The 19,497-nt window shown below is 51.4% G+C and overlaps 8 protein-coding genes across 8 annotated transcripts; 5 read left to right on the top strand and 3 right to left on the bottom strand.

The window, feature by feature from the left end:
• The first annotated feature begins 132 nt into the window (after window positions 1-132).
• On the top strand, window positions 133-1,354 carry P168DRAFT_290804 (nucleobindin SSP120). The gene is made up of 2 exons (XM_024837294.1): window positions 133-390; window positions 448-1,354. Exons 1-2 carry the CDS (start codon window positions 264-266, stop codon window positions 930-932), a joined length of 612 nt encoding a protein of 203 aa, XP_024692232.1. The 5' UTR covers window positions 133-263; the 3' UTR covers window positions 933-1,354.
• On the bottom strand, window positions 1,179-2,646 carry P168DRAFT_270034 (tRNA(Phe) (4-demethylwyosine(37)-C(7)) aminocarboxypropyltransferase; the record flags this gene model as incomplete). The annotated part of the gene is made up of 1 exon (XM_024835183.1): window positions 1,179-2,646. The coding sequence occupies exon 1, from the start codon at window positions 2,487-2,489 to the stop codon at window positions 1,179-1,181; it is 1,311 nt and encodes a 436-aa protein (XP_024692231.1). The 5' UTR covers window positions 2,490-2,646.
• Window positions 2,647-2,983: 337 nt separating this feature from the next.
• P168DRAFT_290803 (phosphoinositide binding protein ATG18) lies at window positions 2,984-5,238 on the bottom strand. The gene is made up of 5 exons (XM_024837293.1): window positions 4,828-5,238; window positions 4,600-4,754; window positions 4,277-4,436; window positions 3,346-4,219; window positions 2,984-3,292 (listed from the first exon to the last, which is right to left on the bottom strand). Exons 1-5 carry the CDS (start codon window positions 4,877-4,879, stop codon window positions 3,244-3,246), a joined length of 1,290 nt encoding a protein of 429 aa, XP_024692230.1. The 5' UTR covers window positions 4,880-5,238; the 3' UTR covers window positions 2,984-3,243.
• Window positions 5,239-5,402: 164 nt separating this feature from the next.
• Window positions 5,403-8,921, top strand: P168DRAFT_311230 (tRNA methyltransferase PPM2). The gene is made up of 9 exons (XM_024839473.1): window positions 5,403-5,548; window positions 5,622-5,839; window positions 5,912-6,276; window positions 6,336-7,777; window positions 7,836-7,916; window positions 7,974-8,021; window positions 8,072-8,318; window positions 8,569-8,641; window positions 8,673-8,921. The coding sequence occupies exons 1-9, from the start codon at window positions 5,471-5,473 to the stop codon at window positions 8,779-8,781; spliced, it is 2,661 nt and encodes an 886-aa protein (XP_024692229.1). The 5' UTR covers window positions 5,403-5,470; the 3' UTR covers window positions 8,782-8,921.
• A 2,286-nt stretch (window positions 8,922-11,207) lies between these two features.
• On the top strand, window positions 11,208-13,529 carry pps1 (tyrosine/serine/threonine protein phosphatase PPS1; the record flags this gene model as incomplete). The annotated part of the gene is made up of 6 exons (XM_024833551.1): window positions 11,208-11,952; window positions 12,011-12,097; window positions 12,150-13,052; window positions 13,116-13,236; window positions 13,291-13,347; window positions 13,406-13,529. The coding sequence occupies 6 exons, from the start codon at window positions 11,208-11,210 to the stop codon at window positions 13,527-13,529; spliced, it is 2,037 nt and encodes a 678-aa protein (XP_024692228.1).
• A 144-nt stretch (window positions 13,530-13,673) lies between these two features.
• P168DRAFT_166942 (uncharacterized protein) lies at window positions 13,674-14,043 on the top strand. Its single transcript, XM_024832873.1, has one exon. It carries the CDS (start codon window positions 13,817-13,819, stop codon window positions 14,000-14,002), a length of 186 nt encoding a protein of 61 aa, XP_024692227.1. The 5' UTR covers window positions 13,674-13,816; the 3' UTR covers window positions 14,003-14,043.
• A 9-nt stretch (window positions 14,044-14,052) lies between these two features.
• Window positions 14,053-16,516, bottom strand: P168DRAFT_304987 (mismatch repair ATPase MLH1; the record flags this gene model as incomplete). Its single annotated transcript, XM_024838885.1, has 4 exons — window positions 14,053-15,816; window positions 15,869-16,135; window positions 16,198-16,377; window positions 16,431-16,516. Coding segments are annotated over 4 exons (2,213 nt in total), but the record flags the coding sequence as incomplete, so codon positions are not given.
• A 472-nt stretch (window positions 16,517-16,988) lies between these two features.
• Window positions 16,989-19,369, top strand: P168DRAFT_270025 (uncharacterized protein; the record flags this gene model as incomplete). The annotated part of the gene is made up of 3 exons (XM_024835182.1): window positions 16,989-17,613; window positions 17,714-17,965; window positions 18,022-19,369. The coding sequence occupies 3 exons, from the start codon at window positions 16,989-16,991 to the stop codon at window positions 19,128-19,130; spliced, it is 1,986 nt and encodes a 661-aa protein (XP_024692225.1). The 3' UTR covers window positions 19,131-19,369.
• Window positions 19,370-19,497: the final 128 nt, after the last annotated feature.

Below are 19,497 nucleotides of genomic sequence, written 5' to 3'. Positions count from 1 at the left end.
GACGACCAGGAACCGAATTCGCCGACAAAAAGTCATCGGGTCTCCGGGCGGGTGCAAACCCTGCAAACAGCCGCTCTAAGGATAGCCGGACCAGACACGGGGAAGCTTGAGATACCATCTGTACGTTGACATCTCCTTTGTGTGGAACGCACTGGTCTTGTCTCATTGTTGTATTTATTTTTCTTTGATTTATGTAGCCGGGCTGCAATTATAACCTCTGGATCCTATAACTACTTGTCACAACCCCTGAATCCGTGCAGTCGATGATGTTTATCCCATCGATCACCCTCGCAGCTGCTCTGCTGGCCTTGAGCGGCAGCGTCGCCAATGCCCATGGCGCCCATTCCGATCAGCCCCCATCTTCTGACTGGGCGACGCGGCACATGAATGGTGGGTGACTCAAGTGATCTCTTGACATCGCACGTCCTAACGCTGCTGCTCCAACAGAGGAACATCACATCGATTCTTTCGACCCCGGCTCCTTCTTCGCCCTTCACGATTACGATAACTCCGGAGCTTGGACTTTGGACGAGGTTCGGAAGACATATGGCCTGGACGACGAGTCGAACGCCGGCGTGAGTGAAGATCGCAAGCAGCAGGGCGTTCGGGAGGTGTTTGCGCTGTTCGACCCCACCAACACTGGCATCATCTCCCGCGATAACTGGATGCGTTTGATCTCGTCCGGCACTCGACTTCCCGATCTTGGGTTTGGTCCCGGTCATCACGGCGATATCGAGTATGAGTATGAAATCCACCATTTCGAGAAGTACCACGGAGACGATACAACAGAGGAGGACCTCAACCATCCCGAAGACATTGAGCATTTCCGGAGACACGACGAGGAGGATATGGCGGCGGAAAGGCTGGAACAGCTCGAAAGGACACAGATTGTGGAGAACAATATCCCGCAAAAGTTCCGCAGAAAGATTTGAAGACGTGTACAGTATGGCGTTGATTTTCTCTTTTTCTTTTGTTGTATATATGATGTCTCCTTGGACAGTGTGAATGCCGGTTACTTGATATGAACCGATAAATCGATACCCTTTCGTCCCGAGGATAGGATATTCACTGTTTGATCTGGCCGGATCCAGATTTGCCCAGCTGCGCGCAAGTGTTGGGCTCGATTTCATTGATGGGTCAGAGCTGGTGGGTTTGGGTTTTGTTGTTTCGCCAGTGCCTTATTTCGGACCGTTGTCGGATGGGGACGACAGTCTTACATCGAAGACACAGTGCATGACCCCCGGCGCGTAGGTCTTCACAAATTCAACATGGCGGCACTCAGCAATGGCAGGCGAATTGATAGCCTGGGATCGTATCCTTTGGAGCTCTGTAGTAAATTCCTGTTTCTTCTGCTCGACTTCCTGTATATCAATGTTCTCATGGACGTGCAGCCACCCACCCCTCTGAGCATCGACCATGCTACAGGCGTTATCCCACGCCGCACGGGATGTCGGGAGGAGGCCCAAATTAACGTGCCTGATGCTGTTCCATTCACCAGGGCGCGTTGCCTCTGTCGCCCGCTGCACGTCACTCAAAATCCTGGCAGCGTGCTTGTTGTCACCATGGAAGATAACCACCCTGGTCTGGTCGTCAAGACTCTCAACCAACTCCTGCACAGACACATTTAAAGCGCCATCCCGAACAGCAACCACCCTGCAACCCCATCCATTCTCCACACATCCCCTCCTCAGCCCCTCCACAGACCACCCATTAATCTCCCACCCCCACACCCTCCTCACCCCCTTCTTCAAGTACGAGAAAACAAAGTACCCAATTCCCGCATACATATCAACAACAGCAACATCCCCAACCTCCTGCCCCGCAAGCGAGCCCTCATCGAGCCCCTCAAACGCGCCCAGGATCCGCGCCTTCTCTGTGATGTTGCCCCGCGAGAACATGGTGTACAGCGGCGCCCAGATCTGCACGATCCCGTGGTTCTGCACCGTGCGCACCCACAGCGCATGCTGGAAATCGAGCTCACTCGGCTGCGCTTCTTCGCCGTCTCCTGATGGCGGGGGCCCGAAGTCTCCGTGCAAGGGGATCAGGCCCACGGGGCTTCGCATGCGATTCTCGTGCCCTTGAGTGTCAGTGGGTGCGATGGGGGCGTTGATCGCGATGTGTGTCACACCCATGTGGCTGAATGCTGCTGCTAGGGACTCGTAGAGCTGATGGCGTTGCTGGGCGTCTAGGTCTTGGTAGAGTGAGCCCCATGGTGCTGGGATGCTGAACGCATTTGCGGGAAGCAAGAGTAGCGGTTCATATGCGGTGAAGCGCTTTGGGAGTGACGATGATAGCGTTTCTGGGGAGAGGCCGTAGTTGGAAAGTGTTGATGGTGATAGATGGTTTGTCACGAAGTCTTGTATGCCCCGCTGTAGTGGATTGAAGATCTTTTTCGGGCGTTTTCCGGTATGACTGCGTCTTGCAGGGTCTCTGTCGGCCTGTCCGGAAGTAGGGCCTTGTCCAGAAGGAGCATGATATTCAAGAGACATCCTGTTGGAATTTGGTCGCTCGGATAAGGCTAGACTTTGGCTTATTGACTGAGCTATAGTAGGTATGATAGAATGCGCGAGCTTAGAAGGGCATTTTGGGTAACAGCTGATGGTGGTTTAGGCAATCTTAATTCCCAAAGCCTCCAATTCAGCTTTGAAACTGGGACATTATACACAATATTATTACCCCAGAGTCGTTCTTCGTCGTTAAAGACAGTTGATGTTTGTGGTGTTGACCAATTGAAAATTTGGAGTCCATTTTCCGTTATATGATCGTCATGTGACCTGTATCTATATCTGAAAACGACAAGATTTGAATAGCCTGGAAGATAGTAAGGGAGGAAAACCCGACTCAATTGCGTTATGTGTAATAATTTAAAGCAGTTCTTCTAAGTGTCTCCATCTCAATCATTATAAGATATAAAATTGCCCTTTCACAATCACTATAGATTACGACGGCATTTGCAGTACTGGATGACGGGAATCTTCCACCATGGAATTTGATAGTGTGCATTATACTATTGCCATGCTTCAAGAATGAGGTGGTAACAGTATACAGACAGTCGCATGAAAGACAACATAAAAGACCAAGGATATCGTGAAAACAGTCGCCGCCGTAACCGCATGCTGCAAGTAGAAAAAAGACCGTTGCTTCCCACCGAGGATAGCCCATGGAAATTACTGAAAAAACAAAAGAAAGAGAGAGAGAGGAGATGGAATTAAATGGGATTGGTATGACAACGATGTGGCGGATTCAGTAATCAGTACCAGTGTATCCAAGCCTGTCATTAGTATCAAGTACGCTAGCGTCTCTGTCAGCATGTATATCAAGAATCAATGAACGAGCCAAACTCACGAGTATTGTTTTGTCAATGTGCCCTCACCACCTTTTGCGAGATCGATGCTGTAAACATAAAAGTTACCGTCGCTGGTGACTACCATAACTTGCGGCGTGTTGCTACTCATGGCGACGACGCTCCGTAGCGGCCCAGTATTTCCATTTCCTCCCGCGGCCTGGTTGACCTTGGGGAGTTTAATCCAGGCAAAGTCCCGCGTTGGTTCCCACATTTCGCTGACGCCTTTGGGGAGATATCCGCCGACTCGAGCAGCAAAAGAGCTCCCGACATTTTGAGAGGTCCGTCGGATGATTCCCATTAATGTCCCATTGTGTTTCCGCATAGCTACCTCCGAGCCCGATTCTTCCCCCATGTCGTCGGCTTCCGGCGATTGACTCGGAGAACTGTGACTCAATGTTCCTTGGCGGGCGGTGGGCGAGGACGGGGAGGAGCCGTCAGGAGACTGGCCCGGGTGGCTCAGTTTGAATAGATGTATGGTTTCGGTCGACGAAGAGACGCAGAGGAGGGTCGAAGTAGTGTTGAAGGACATGCTGTAGATTCTGGACGGGATTGACCCGCGCCGAAATTGGTAGAGTTTGTGGCCATCGGGGACGGAAAAGACGCGGATGATTGTTCCTTTGTCGGACGCAGTGGCAATTAGAGTGCCATCGCCGTTGAGTGTAATGCATGCTAAAGGAGACCGATGCGCCTCAATGACGTTGATCGCTTCTAGCTTCAACGTATCAAAGATTAGGACCTCTCCACTGGTAGGTGATACGTGCATTGCTCCCGGTGGCGCATGAGGCGGGGGGTTGAAAGTAGCAGCCGGAGCTCTCAGCGGAAGAGGGTATGCGAGATAGCAATTGTCGGACGATGGCGATAGGGCACAGAGCGCTGCTGGATGTTAGAAACAAAGCTCATGCAAATGCAGCGGAAGATGGAAGGTCTTGCCGTTCGGATTCGGGGAGGTCTGGATTGTATATAGGAGCTTCATGGTTTGGATGTCATAGATATAGATCTGATCCTCTAGAACGATCACGAGGCGTTTTCGGTTCAGCTTGACCGCTAGGACGGTGGTAGGGAACGTCAATTCGCATATTGTGGATTGGCGCTATATTGAAAAGACGCAGACAAGCAGTGTCAACGAGAGTCACGAAATCGAGTAAACAGCCCAACAGTCCCAACAGCATGCAGTATCTTGCCTCTTCCTCTCCTCTCCCCTCCTCATGACAGTCGCACAACCCCACATGTTTGCGCAAAGGATGTCTACGAACCTTGGTATTAGTGATGTGAAGCCGACGCGGCGACAGAATGAGCGCAACCAGCGACGTCGAGAACAGCATCTCCATTATCGCGATATTCCCTTCCTTGGTCTCATAGCTCTTGGCGAAAGGATCCGTCGTGAAGATTCGAAAACCCCTAGACGTCGCTGGTAGACAGATATTAACAAATGTCCCTGTCGCGACGGCTGTATTCGGTGGTGGAGGTGGGGGAGCTCTTACCGACAGCCAAATGGCTGTAGTCTTGGTTAAACGTCACGAAATTCATGGCCATTTTTCCTCAGTCGCACCCCTTGCGAGCGCGACACCGATTTCAAAAAGAGACAAGTGGCGCAAACACTGGAAAATCGAATCAGAGAAGAAGCGTTACGCGACCAAGATCGAGCCAACAAGGATGTTCGCGGGGTTCGTGGGTAGTGGCAGGAAGCTAAAAGGCAGAGCAGGTCGATCCTATCACAGGACCATTTCGTCACCGATGACCTTTCGCCTCACGGGTCCCGAGGGGGGCTTAAGTATACCGGTGATCAGCGATCACATGCAGACGTACAATACAGAAAATAGGAGCGACCAAGGTCCGCAGCGCACGGAAGGAGGATCGTTAAGGTTGAGAATTGTTGAGCAAGAGAGGACCCGGGGAAATCGCAGAGCAACAAGCAGTTCCTCCTCCTACCGCGGGTTGAGTCTGGCGCGCGGCAAAGCGTGCCTTGGACGCTCGGGCCACACCTTGATTACTACAGATGATCTAAACTTTTCAAGACATTGTGGTGGGGCTTTTCCCACTCCCGGGTTGCCGTTCTTTTTCATATAATTTGACATTCTACCAGTCTATAGACTCTACAGGAGCGGTGTTTTCGGCTCTTTAGTGATGGTCTCCAAAAAAGGGCCAGCGACGGCCCCTGGAGGCGTCTCTAAGGTTGAAAAGGACGCCGATTTGGTGATGGCGGTGAGTTGTATACGATTGAGTCCTTGACCCCGCATATCCTGCGAGATGATGTTACTTACTTGACTGTCTGAAGACGAACAATAGTAGTATCGCATCGAAACGAAGCGTCGAGCAGCTCTATTACCCTAAACCCCACTTTTTCCGGTATTTCGTCGGGAAACCCCAGCGACGATCGCCTGTGATCAATCGCGGATACTGGCTTCGGATGCATACGATGGAAGAGAGCGTCCGCCGATTCATGCGCGAACCTTCGGAGAAACCCAAATTCGTCTTGAATCTTGGTTGTGGCTTGTGAGTCGTAACGCGGCGGAAAGATAACGAGGTGGAAACGTATGGATTGGATGCTAAGTCGGAACGTCGTAGTGATCCGTTGCCCTTTATACTGCTCAGCGCCGACGAGAGCCTCTGTAGAAATACGACGTTCGTGGATATCGATTACGAGAAATTGATGGTCAATAGAAAGCTGTCCATCCAGAAAGCGGACGACATCACACAGCTCCTCCAGGATGTAGAATTCCTGCCAGACGACAGTCCCATCCTGGTTCGCAGCAAGAATTATGTGGCTGTTGGCTGCGATCTGAAGAACCTAGAAAGGCTAGACGAAGTGCTCAGACGGCAAATCCTGCCCTCGGAGTGCTCGGTTCTCTTTCTGGCGGAAGTGTCCCTGACATATATGGACGTCAATTCCGCCACTGCGGTCCTGCAATGGGCCTCGAAACTAAGCAACAGTCAGGAACACCGACAATTTCCCAGCTTATCACGGACTCGCATGCTGACACCTTGAAAGATGCTCAATTTTGCATATTGGAACAGTTTTTCCCCGACGGACCGGAGCATCCTTTCGCATCGGCCATGATGAAGCACTTTAAAAAGATGGGCGCGCCCCTGCATTCGGTACACGAATATCCTTCGCTGCGCCAGCAGGAGCAGCGCTTTATAGACGCTGGATGGAGCCAGGCGAAGGCTAGGAGTTTATGGGATCTTTGGTCAGACAACGAATTCGTCGGCACCCCTCTCAGGAACTCTCTAGATCTAGTGGAGCCATTCGACGAGTGGGAAGAGCTCGCACTCTATTCGTCCCATTACTTCCTCCTGCATGCCTCTACTTCTCCAGGCTCCGAAGCCGTTCCAGAGTCAACAGTTCCCGAAGCGCCAGGAGTCTCTAGTGCCGAGTTCTCACTACTGGCAAATTGCCCATCTGTGGTTGGCCAGCGGCGATTCGGGGCGTTGATTCCCGACGGAAACTCATCGATCGGCTACCATTCCGGGATAGGCCGTCAAACACGGCTGCTATCCACCGACCTATATGCCGATTCGAAAGACATCGTCGAATCCCGGCTGCCTTTCCCCCCGAATGACGTATCGGCCCGAATGTGTCACACAGTCACGGACCTGGGCAACGGCGACTGCCTACTTGTTGGAGGGAGAGCCTCCCCAGCCTCGGGGTTTCAGGATTGCTGGCTGCGAGAAGCGGGCCAGTGGCGTCAAACCCAGAATCTCCCGGCTCCTAGGTTCAGGCACAATGCTGTGAAAGTCACCCTTGACACGGATTATGTCCTTGTATACGGAGGAAAAGATAGTAACGGCTCCGTGCTGGGTACATGGTTATCGTGGAGCAAAAGCGGAAATGGATGGCGAGAGGTCGAGGTCAACACAGATAAAGTTGGGTCTCGATTCGGGGCTTGCTTGACAAACCTTGATGATACATCAGGGGTGCTATTTGGGGGAATCGGCCCGGATGGAGTTGTCCTTGATGACTTTTGGACGTGGAAATGCCGACAGAAGAGTGATGGATCCCTTTTCCTAGAACTGGATGACCAAACCGAGAACTTGCGAAACAACTCGCCTTTGTTCAAGTATATCAATCGGTTTGGGGCTACGGTCAGTCGGACTTCGTGGGGTCTGGTTATTGTCGGTGGTGTTACCGCTCGACAAGTGGTTCCTCTTGACAAAGAGATTATGCTTCTCGACTCGTCAATTATGTTGAAATGCTTGAAAGGCGAGATGTCTTGGAATGACAGCCCCAATATCCCGTCTGCAATCGGACTAGGGGCTGGCTTTGCAGGGCCGAGACCTTTGTTGGTCGGCCATGCTGCGAGCACTGTCACCCCCGCCGAATTAGTCATTTTGGGCGGCGGTGCCGTCTGCTTCGCGTTTGGAACCGTCTGGACGGAGGGGACCTGGATGCTGAAGCAGAAAGACTCTACCGCCGAAAACAACTGGGCCCTGGTCTCTCAAACCTAGCCAGCCTACTCATGGGGCGGCTGGACTATCCGGAAATCCTCAGTGCATTGATTCCAAAGCGGCGGAAGGGATCGTGCCAATTGCTCGCGTGCGAGTCGAAGAGCCCGCGCATCTTCAGCAGATTGTTGCTGACTGAAGGCCTGTGATAAATGAAGGATCGGACATTGACCCTTGCAAAGAGCCCTGGATCAAAGAGTATCTCACCAGCGCACTCGGTGGTGACAGCAATGTACGCCCGTATGCCCAATGGCAGTCGAAAAGCTTCCTCGCTAAGCGTAGTTAAATCAAGCCGTAGAGCACGAAGCCCATACACAAGATATAAGTTTCCAACCCCAAAACTTCTCTTACGCAACTGAATGGTTTGGCGCTTTCATGGACGAGGTGCACGCGGGTGGTCACCAGTACCTGCGACGAAACAGCCTGCCAACCTCGTGGCTGATTTCCAGAATGAAAGATGATTTTCGACTCCCCGAGCCGCTTTCACAGGTGTCGGAAGATGCACACAGCGCTCCACTGAGGATCTCTGGTCCGATTACTCTCTGGCTTCACTAAGGTGTAAGCCACGTCGTCACAGTTGGTTGGGGATGACAATGCGCTGGCGATTGCCCCAGGTCATGGTAACTATTTTGTGCCGAATTTGCGGGGAGAGCAGGCTAGTTTTCTACCCTCCGCGCGACGTTTAACACATGAGTGTTCCGGCTGGGGCCTCAAGCTCGAACTTTAACATATTCCAGAAGGATGGATCTGTTACTTCAACCCCGCATACTTCCCCACAGGAGGCCACTTGCACTCAGGCGACGTTCTCTTCATCCCACCACTGTGGCTGCAGACGCGTCACACACAGGCCAGGTCAGCATTGCCGTCAATGTTTCTTTCGCAGTATCCAGAAAGGGTATGCCGCGGGTCGGGATGTCTACGGCAATCGGGACCTGCAAGCCTATGAGAGATCACGGAATGATATCCATGAGATGATCAGGATATCCGAGTGACTCTCGACTGACATGGCCCAGTCTTATCTGCTGAGGCTTGCGCAGGAGTTGAAGAAGGCTCAAGGGTGACTGGGGCCAGATGTTCACGCCTCTTGTACGAAGTATGACCGGATATCCCTGCTTGATTATGCCCGCCGAACATCAGTTGGCAGGGCGCAGGGGCCCCAAGCTGTACCTAATTGAGTAGCGCCACCTTGTAATCCTGCTTTGCCTCGAACTTTGTAATGGTCTATCAGGCCCCATCGTGCATCTGCAAATGCAACTGACCCTGTAGAGATATGGACTTCGCCCCTGGGCTAATCAGTTGAATTCAGAATTGTTTGCAAGCGCGGCCGAGTCAAAACAGTTTCAAAGATAGACCTATTTGGGACCTGAGGAAAGATCTTGTTCCCTCCTTTCCGATTCTTTTTTCTTTCTTTTGTTCGATATCCTCCGTGCGCTTATCCCGAGGACGCTGATTACCGAAGGATGGCACCTTATTTCTGCCGTGTTTGTACAACTCACACTTCGATCCTTGCTGTTGTTTCACCATACTCAAGGGTGTCCCAATGCCGCTTGCATAATTTGTGTTCTATTGCTGTTCTTGATATGATATTCTCTTTCCTGTTTTCCTGAACGATTTAGCTTTCGGAGGAGCCGATCTCGTTCTACTGGGCGGGCGATATGCTGGCGAGTGAAGTTTGATCCCCAGAGCAAATTAAGCTAATCCCATAAACGTTGATACATCAAGTTTGATGTTTGGAGATTCGAAAAGTATAATATTAAGCGGAAGCAGTGTCATCATTCCAAGCCATCAGCGATCGAGGCCATTGACCCAAGAGAGCCAAGACTCCCCGGGGCCAGTCTCACTCCGAAGACTTCGCAGTGCACGGAGAGACGAAAGCGTAGATATTTGGTAATGGTTGAAGCCACAGTCGTGCAAACCACTGGTACCCGCAATCACGGTGGGGACCCCGAGGCGGGAGACGCATGACACTAGAGAACCACGGATCCTTGTCCCAACCCGTTGCGATGGGGACAATGGGGGGTGGTGGGGGGAGGGGGGAAGGCGCTAGACGGGGAATTCCTCGTGCCAAATAGCGAGGCTGGTGCTATGTCCACTGAGGTTGGTTGGTCCTGCATTTGCTACCGGGTGCACGCTCCCATTTGCCAGGTCTAGATGGTCTTTCCAGCCTCTGACTCGCCAGGCTTAGGTGTTGTGTTGCCTTATCGGAGGTCCAGAGCCCAAGAAAACATCCCCCTCCTCATTCTCCTATTGGGCGTTCTCTCGTCACGAATGTTTGGCGTTCAAGATTCACCGGGGCCCTAGAGGAAGGGTGGGTGGGGCAGTCCGCACGGACAAAGATCATTCGCGAGGACCACCTCCATGCCCAGCATGTCCAGCATGTTGAACATCTCAAGGGGGGGTCATTGGGTATGTGATGAGCTCCCAGTGGAAACGTGGTGAACAGGATGTCGACGAAGGGTGCCCGAAATGAGGATGACGATGATGACGATCGAAGGAATTAGAGGAATTAGAAGATCTCCTTGAGTTAGACATTCATCCAATCCATTCAGGTCAGAAAACAAGAAAGAATCAACATCCTTCCCACTTGTAATCCCACATGAAAGGTGGAAGAAGGAAGACCGGCAATTGCACAGACCAAGACGCCACGGCAGGGCTAGGCACCAAGGCAGTGAGGCACCCACCCCTCCCCACTCCCCGTATTGTTTGGATTTCGTTCCTTCTTACAACCTCCCATTTCTTCATATCTCATTCCTCTGCATTCTCTGCTTCAATCTCTTCATGATCACTCTTATCATTCCTCATTGTCTCTTCATCTAACTGGTCATTCACTTACCAGGAACCTTATTCTTCTTTTTAGGATTAATTCATTTGGGATTGACGGTCCTTGGGAAGCTAAAGTGTAACAGCCAGTGGGGCGTCTTCAATCGCATTGTCAAGACAGGGCGATACTCTAAAATATTGGTCTCTGATTATCTTGTGGGTATCCTTCTTGTTCTCTTGGTCATTGATTCTTTCCCATTCATCTCCTTTCTTTGGAATGGGTGATGATTTCTGGTTGTTCGCGGTTCTTGTCCCCATATCTGGTGGGTCGGTCCACTGACTGGAGAACTCCCAGGGCCAGTTTGGTGTTTCACGTGTGACGTATGTTACGACATCCACCTCCCCCACTTTTTGTGCTGGCTCCGCTCTTACACCTGCACTGTTTCTTACCTGTTCCTCTACATCTCTCTCCCGATACTATACCGTGACTGTCTGTTGAGCTGACAATGTTCCTTCTGGATAGTGGCGACTAGCACAGATTGATACTATTACTTTCTCACGGGTTGTCCGAAGAATGCGTGATTGACCTACCTCTTAACCGCAACTCTATTTGGTATAGAAACAGGTGTGACTTATATACCTTTTTGATACCGACAACATGGCTACAGTGGTCGTGCAGCAGCAAACGCTGCGCCATCCCTCCCCTCCACCGACCGGCATCTCTCCGTCCTTGGGAATCAACCGAAGTTCTTCTCCGATCCCGAATAGACACCTACCCGTATGCCCCACGGGCCCATCCCCGGACGCCACACCTTCGACGACCCAGGATGACCTGGGTGATCAATCTCCTTCCTCTTTGCTCTCTCCGCCGGATGCGTTCTCCCGCATTTCGGAGTCGCCTCCGTTGTATTCCATAGATGCATTCTCTCTATCTGCGGCTCTCAACCATTGTGCGTCTCAGCCGTTGCCAGATCCCAGTCTGGTCTTCCCATGGCTGCACGGTCTCCACCCGGAGAACCACCTGCAGCTGGGATTTTTCACCCACCGAAAGCGCGCTCTCAGGGTCACTCCGAAATGCTGGCGTGGGATTACATTGGTGAAGGTGGGCGGCGATCTCGCTACAGCGAGGCTGAAAGGTGCCGTGGGCCCGGAGGAAATACTGTCATCCTCGGGTCTGGATTTTTTGGCCGCCGATCCTCGGGAGGGGTTCTCAGTGCGCAATTTTCAGATCCAGACAGCCAAGCTGGCGCCATTGTCGGACATCGTCGTGTACGGGGAGGAGGGTTGCGACAAAGGACAAATTATGGAGGTTGCGGGGAGCATTGCGACGGCGCAGCAGCACTGGAGGCTCCAATTTGATCCTCAGCAGTACTTGCAGGCGTATAATACCTTTGTCCTCTCAAGTCAGTTGCAATCGCTACGTTGTCCCCGTTCTCTTATCGGAAGCTAACCGTGGATTAGCACCATTTTGCAAAATCGAGCAGCACACCCCGGAGCTGGTGGCTGTCAACTCCCTCGGCCAGCTGACGGGACAAGTGGTCGATTTCTGTGGGTCCCAATATGTTTCTTCATCAGGTAGCGCCCGCTAATATAGAGTCAGTCCAATGGGAACGGGTTGAGATGTGTGAGATGTCCCGGGCATCGGAGATTTCCACCAATGTCTGGCAAGGTCCTACCCCGGATCATCTGCTGAGGATGGGGTCGGGTGGCCCTGCAGCTGGTGAATCCTATGATCTGTTGATTGAGGCGAGTGACCTGGCGAGCATGCCTGGTCCTCGCTATTTGGCATCGCTCAACGAACAGATCGAAAAGGGACCGACACGGTTGGAGTTCCCAGCATCCGGATCGATCCTCTTACCCTCCGGTGAAAATAGGGAGCTAGACGACCTGGTGACCACGCTGCGGTGGATCTATTATCTAGCGAACCCAGAAGATACAGGGTCCCCGAGGGATCTAGATGCGGATGGGGATATTCAGATGGTCCCTCTTTCAAATAAGCCCCGCAAGGTTTTGGTGCACTGTCCCGATGGATATACTGAGAGTTCGCTGCTCGTTATTGCGTATGCGATGTTCGCAGAAGGCATCCCTGCGCACGAGGCGTGGCTTAGGCTTCACAGCGACAAGAAGCGGAACTTCTTCGCTTATCCGTCCGACGTGACCTTTTTAAGCAGCGTGCAGACAAGGTTGCTGCAGGAGAGCCCGGCCACCCACTCGCACAGGCCTACCTGCCATCCAGATCCCCAATGGTTTCGCTGGTGCGACGGCTCTCTCCCGAGCCGCATCTTGCCATACATGTATCTTGGAAACCTCGCTCATGCGAACAACCCAGGCATGCTCCGGGCACTTGGAATTAAGCGTGTCCTCAGTATTGGCGAATCCGTATCGTGGCACCACGTGGAGGCCGAACAACTAGGGTCGGAGAACCTGATGCATATCACTCAAGTTCAGGACAACGGTGTCGACTCGTTGACAAAAGAGTTTGATCGATGCCTGAATTTCATTCGTGAGCTCCCCTCCCCTCTTCAATGCAGTTCTACAAGTCCATCGTTGACCACATTTTCTTTAGGCAAGGGAAAGGAAGATGGCACCGCCACTCTAGTCCACTGTCGGGTGGGGGTCTCCCGCTCGGCAACTATCTGTATCGCTGAAGTCATGGAGTCTTTGGGGCTCTCTTTCCCGCGAGCATAGTGAGTCGGATGTTTCCAACAAAAGAAAGGTTCACGCGACTAACAGGCTGTCAGTTGTTTTGTGCGCGCACGAAGGTTAAATGTCATAATCCAACCCCACCTGCGATTTGTGTATGATACCACCTGGATCCATATTGCGTGACAGCACCTGGCTAATACATCAACCTAGATACGAGCTGCTCAAATGGGAGGAGTTACAAATCCAAAAGCACAACAAGCCTCTGAGGCGAGAGCTCGAATGGTCTACCGTGGCCCGTGAGATCGCTCTGATGAACAAACCATACTCAAGATAGCGAAGAGAAGACCGTCGATGTCGTGGCGACTCGATGACAGTCACCAAGCTTTCTCTTCCCTCCCAGAAGGCATCCCCGATGGAGACCTTCTTGTACATCTGTGTACGACGATCGACGGAAAGCACATATCCATTGACCTACTCCCACAGACGGAAACTAAACTAAACAGGCCGACTATAATACTGAACATTGACTATGAAGATATGAATGGATGAATGAATGGATGAGAGATGGACATTGTCACATTTTCCTTTGGCGTTTGAAACATGTTGAAACATGTTTGATTTATGTATGAGCGACGATTCGCCAGTATTCTTTTTTTCTGGCTTTTCTGCGGCTTGGCTGGCGTTGCATTTCTTGAGAGAGATTTTTTCTCTCTCTTTACTTATTTTCTCTTTCGTGGATATCTGGATTTGATTTGCGAGGAATACGATTTGTATTGGGTTCTTTCACGTGCTACTTCTCCGTGTTAATACTGTATGGAATTGAATGTCCAAAACCATAAAAATCTTCGAAAATGATTCGCTTTATCATAGGGCCTGTATATACTAGTGTTGAGAGATTGAAACCGACCCACCGATCACGCACGCTTGAAGCCCACTGTGAATTAGCACCGCTCAAAAACCCGATAAAGACCCTTTAGGTCCGCTACCTCAACCACACCTCGCACCAGACGCGCCGTGGCGACGAGACGAGCCCGCATTGCAGGGAAGAGCGTGTGCTCCAGCATCCGAGCCAGCTGTGCCCGGCGATGTGTAGTGGATTCGTCCTCCCCATTCTCAATCTCTTCGGGGGCGTCAGCGGCCTCTACCGGTGGACAATGGGGTAGTTGTTCCGGTGTGTAGAAGGCGGCTAGCTCGCGGAGGAAGGTATGGAAGCATGTTTGTTCGCTGGTCCAGTCGACGTACGGGCCCAGGCGGAGGAGAAACCGGGGGAGTTTGGCTAGTGCGGGAACGTAGCCTTTGAGGAGGAGAGGGATTGAGATGAGGTCGCCGTCTGGGGATATCTGGAGAGAGAAATACTCGTTGAGCATCTCGCGTTTGGCGATGAGGGCTGTGGCGACTGTTTCGGCTGCGCTGGTGAAGATTTCGTCGGCTTCCTGCTGCTGCTGTTGCTGCTGCGCTCTGGTGCCGGGGGTAGGGGCTCGTTGGATCTCGCGCTCGGCTTCCGCGCCGATTTGGAGCAAGTCGATGAGTTTGGGTGGTGGGTCGAGCTTGATGGTTCCGAAATTGCCGAAATCTGTTAGGCCGATTTGGTAGAAGAACTCGTTGCAGAACATGCCGTAGTCGATGAGGTAGAGCTTTACGCCGGCTTGAATGGCTGCTATCCGGCGTTGTTCGTCGACTAGTCCTACGTATGTGTGTGATGCGATTGATTCTGTGAGTCCGTTGTGCATGGAGTTGCGTACTTCTGCGCGCAGGTTTTTGACGGATGTGAGGGCGATGCGGAGCGGTTCGCGGCCTGATGTCTCGTACTGTAATCCCTCGTTCGGGGTGGTGGAAGAGGTGGGTTGTGCCTCTGTGCTTTGATCCATTGCGGGTGGTAGCATCGATGTGATTTTGCGGACTTTGGAATCTGTGCGGACTAGGTTGTGCTCGTATGGCTTCTTTGACGTTGCAGGTGTCTTCGGGGTGTAATCCCCCCCTTCTGCTGTGTCTCGAGTGGTTGAAGAGTCAATCGACGTCACTCCTGGTAGAAGGCTTTGTGTCAGGAAGGTTCGACTAGAGTCAACCTGTGCAAGCTTTGACCTGATCTCGCTGCAAATAGATTCAATGATCTCGTCTTCGTTGAGGAAATTCACTTCCCGTTTGGTCGGATGTACATTCACATCCACCCGCTGCGGGTCGATCTCCAGGTCAATGTAGACAAAAGGATGGCCTCCCTTGGGAAGAAATCCTGCATAAGTCTGTTCAACTGCTCGCTTTACGGCGGTAGACTCAACTGCGCGATGATTGATGAACAGGAGGATTGTTGTTCGCTTGACATGGTAGTTGGCGTTCGTGGCATATCCGCTCGATGAGAATGCTAGCTTATTATCCTCTACTTTGAATTCGATAAGCTCGTTTGCTACCGCACTCCCATGTATTTGACGGATTCGGTCAATTGTGTTTGCAGCAGAAGGTGTCGAAATGCTGACACCGGCATCGCCGTGCTTGCGACAGGAGAAAGCGACACCGGCACAGTGAACCGCATATCGACCAACGACGTCTAGAATTTTCGCGTACTCCTCACTCGCTGACCGAAAAGCCCGGCGTCTGGTCGGAACATTATAGAACAAATCCTCGACCTGGCTATGTCAGCTTTCTCATTGAACGGCGACGAATCCTTTGGCCACCTACAGTTATCTGAGTGCCCCCACGTCCGGCTGTGGCTTTTGGGGCAGCGTTTTGTCCCGGTTTAGCAGGGACAAGCTTTCCGTCACTATAGTGAGCTCTCCACGCACAGCTTGACCCAGCAGTTTTGGTAGTAACCGTGAGATGGGCAATGTGACTGATACTGGCTAAGGCCTCACCTCGGAACCCGTAAGTGCCGATAGAGGTGAGATCTTCGAATTGTTTCAATTTGGATGTTGTGAACCTTTCACACAGTATAGGCAGATCATCTCGCTGTGATCTCCAGGTTAGCGCTGAGTTCATCGTAATTATGCTACGATGCAGGCAAGTCTTACATCTATGCCATGTCCATTGTCTGTGATTTGGAGCAGCTTCAAACCACCTTCTTTGACGAGGATTTCAAGGGAAGTGGATCCAGCATCAACAGCGTTCTCAATCAGCTCCTTCAGGGCATGCATTGGAGCCACAATGATCTCCCCAGCTGCGATTTTGTTGACCACATCTGGATCGAGAGCCTACGCACCGTTATTAGTCACAATCTAAAGTAATGATGGGGGTTTGCACTGACTTTGATCCGCTTGGGTTTGTTGATCGCCTCTGTGTCCTCCGCCGCACGCTTCGTGCCACGGGGTTCTTGAATATCAATATCCATGATGAAGAAATCCTTGGAGGTTCTCGCGCATTAGATAGGGTATTTCTTTCGTCTATCAAATTTCCTCCCTAAATGACCAAAAGGGAAGATTCGCCGTTGATAGTGGTAGTGGACGCGTTATGAGGCGAGATATAACATGATGGCATTAATATCAGGCTAGCCCTCTGTCAAGATTGACTGATTCTTGGTGTTCCAGGACCAAATTCTGTAACTGATTCCAGATGAAGATGGAGATGGAGTATGGAACGAGGCGGTGGAGAAGGCAGAAGATATACTGACTAGGTAATCACCATCACTATCCTTCATAACTTATGCATACCTGCAATCTAATCTTATCAGCTTATCGGCGCGCAACCAGTGACCGCGCATTCCTTCAACCCGTTTTCGTATTTCTCCATCTCCTCGTTTCATGTAGACCAATGCTCTTCCTATCCTTTTCAGCTCTGCCAGAGCTATACACTGTATTAATATATCATGACGCCCCCCAGGAGACCGCTTATGGTCGATGAAGAGCTTGGGAAGAAGGACGACGATCACCGACCGGAGGTAGACCGGCCGCAATGGCGCCCACGGCAGTGGAAATCGCCACGACCGCGGCGCTTGCTGCTAGGCGTCGTGGCGTTGTATCTTTTGTACTTATTCTTTAAGCATATGCCGACCGACCTTCCCCCAGCGACGCAGCGATTTAATCCAGCATTGACGGAAGCACGGCTGAGAGCTGGGGCAGGGTGGTCAAACCCGGCGCAATCCCCTGGAATGCCCCCACAGAGCCCACCTCCGCGCGACGACTCAATGATAAACGACCAAGAGAATAAAAATGAATACTATGATGGCGACGTGAAGCTTTACTCGCTGACATCCTCCTTATCACGCTTTCGAAAGGTACCGAGTCAGTATAAGTCAAGCCCTAGCCATGCCGTGGTCTTCGCCGGCGCAAGCTTGCAGAGCGTCTCGGATCTGTTGCCACTTGCTTGTCAGATGGCCTCGTATAAACGGAATGAGGTACACCTTGTCTTGATGGGGAAGGAAGGTGTCTCAATCGAAGGAATTCAGCGTGTGAATGGAGTTGATGACAAAGGGTGTCCCATTGTCTGGCATGGTATGGCCCCGTGTGTTTCTTATATAAGTTTCCAGCATACCAGCACCCTCTTACTACTCTTTGAATGATCTATTTTTCTCTACTGACGTGATAACTGTAGATGGTCGGCCTGACTACGCCCAATGGTCAACTGAGGCCCGGATGGAAAGGGCGGCGGTGGCTGGTCTAGATTATGTTCATGCCTACCTCCGTCCACAAGCCTTAATCACACAAGGGGAACCACGGGAAGAAATGAATTTCATCAGGGTGGTCCAGTCAGTGGCGCAGCGTAATGGGGCCCAGCATATTGCGCTTTCTGCCCAGTCGAGAGATATCATGTGGATGTCTGCTTTGGACAGCAATGCACTGCGAGGTATTTACCAAGAAGACCCATCTCATCTAGAATATCTTCGCTGATATCTTCGATAGCTTGGAATGATTTCCATATTGAAATTCTCGTCCAAGCACCTTCAGAATCCGCTGGTTCCTTGATAAGGTTGATTCGGTCGTTGGAAAGGGCAGATTACCTTGGGACTGTTCCCAGTTTGACAGTCGAACTCCCATACCATACGGATCCGCAGCTACTTCATTTCCTTCAGAGGATGAGTTGGCCGCCTCACACATCGAGCAAGGTCACTCTTCGCCGCCGTTTGCCTTCTGGTGCCCTTAGTGACGCTGATGAGTCTGCAAGATTCGTGGAGAATTTCTATCCCAGGGACCCTAACGCGACTCACTTGCTTGTACTTGCGCCCCAGACAGAGCTGGCCCCCTCTTTCTATCATTACTTGAAGTATCTAACATTGAACTACAAACACTCTGCTCGTACGAGCAAGCTGACCCCGGAACTTTTTGGGATCTCACTGGAACTCCCTTCATTCACGCTGGCTGGGGACAAGCCATTCAGCCCTCCAGAGAAGGCCCTAAAGGGAGAGGGCGAACTACCAATGTTTCTCTGGCAGGCTCCCAATAGTAATGCCGCACTGTATTTCGGTGACAAATGGACGGAACTATATTCCTTTTTGTCTCGTCGTCTTACTACTGGGGACAGAAAATCCAGCGAGGAGACAATTTCAAAGCAATACCCCGCCGTGCTGGAGTACATGCTGGAGTTGATGCGTGCCCAAAATGCTTTCTTGGCGTACCCAGCCTTTCCTCTACGAGGGAATCCCCCTCTAGCAACAGTTCATAGCGAACTACGTCACGCCCCGGAGGAACCTGCCTTGAATGACTTAGATAAACGTGAAGAGGCTGCGACATCAGACCATATCGATGAATTTGTGGACCGTTTGGAATCTGCCGAAAAGCCGCCAAGTTCGGCCCCAAACTTGATGCCCCTCTTGGACCAATTTGCATGGAGACTGCCCGATCTGGAGGACTTACCTACCGTTTCTTACAGTGGCGATGCGTCATCTGCTGTCGCCCTTGCTCAACAGGCCGGAGAGTATAGAGAACGATTCCGAGCCAGTCACGGAAACTGTCATGATGATTCTCGAAAAGACGAGACCAGTCCAGAGTCTTTGTTTTGTATAGAGACTTGATTGTACCATCGTTTGGAATTTGGATCTTGGGTCGGTGTTGTGATTTACTGCGTGATACTAAACTTGGGCGTTCTTTATACCCTGTATTCTATGAGAGGACAAAAATATGCTGACATCATAAGTCAAGCGAGCACTGAAAGATACCATAATTGTTTGATAGTCAACCCAATTAGTGGGTTAAAGCAGACCAGTAGCAGCCGTCATCTTATAATTATCACACCAGATCTAAAGTCTCTACAATAAGAATTGACACGAAGTAGATTGGCTTTCTTCATTCTTAGGCAGAGAATGATTACGTAGAAAGTCGTGGATGCGCAAGGCTTGGCATGGTCGTCTTACATAATCCGGCGGAAGCTCCACAGGGCGC

This window comes from Aspergillus campestris (genome assembly GCF_002847485.1).
Source record: "Aspergillus campestris IBT 28561 chromosome Unknown P168scaffold_7, whole genome shotgun sequence".
Classification (NCBI taxonomy): domain Eukaryota; kingdom Fungi; phylum Ascomycota; class Eurotiomycetes; order Eurotiales; family Aspergillaceae; genus Aspergillus; species Aspergillus campestris.
Note: the sequence above shows the minus strand (reverse complement) of the source record. Positions and strands in the feature narration are given on the sequence as shown.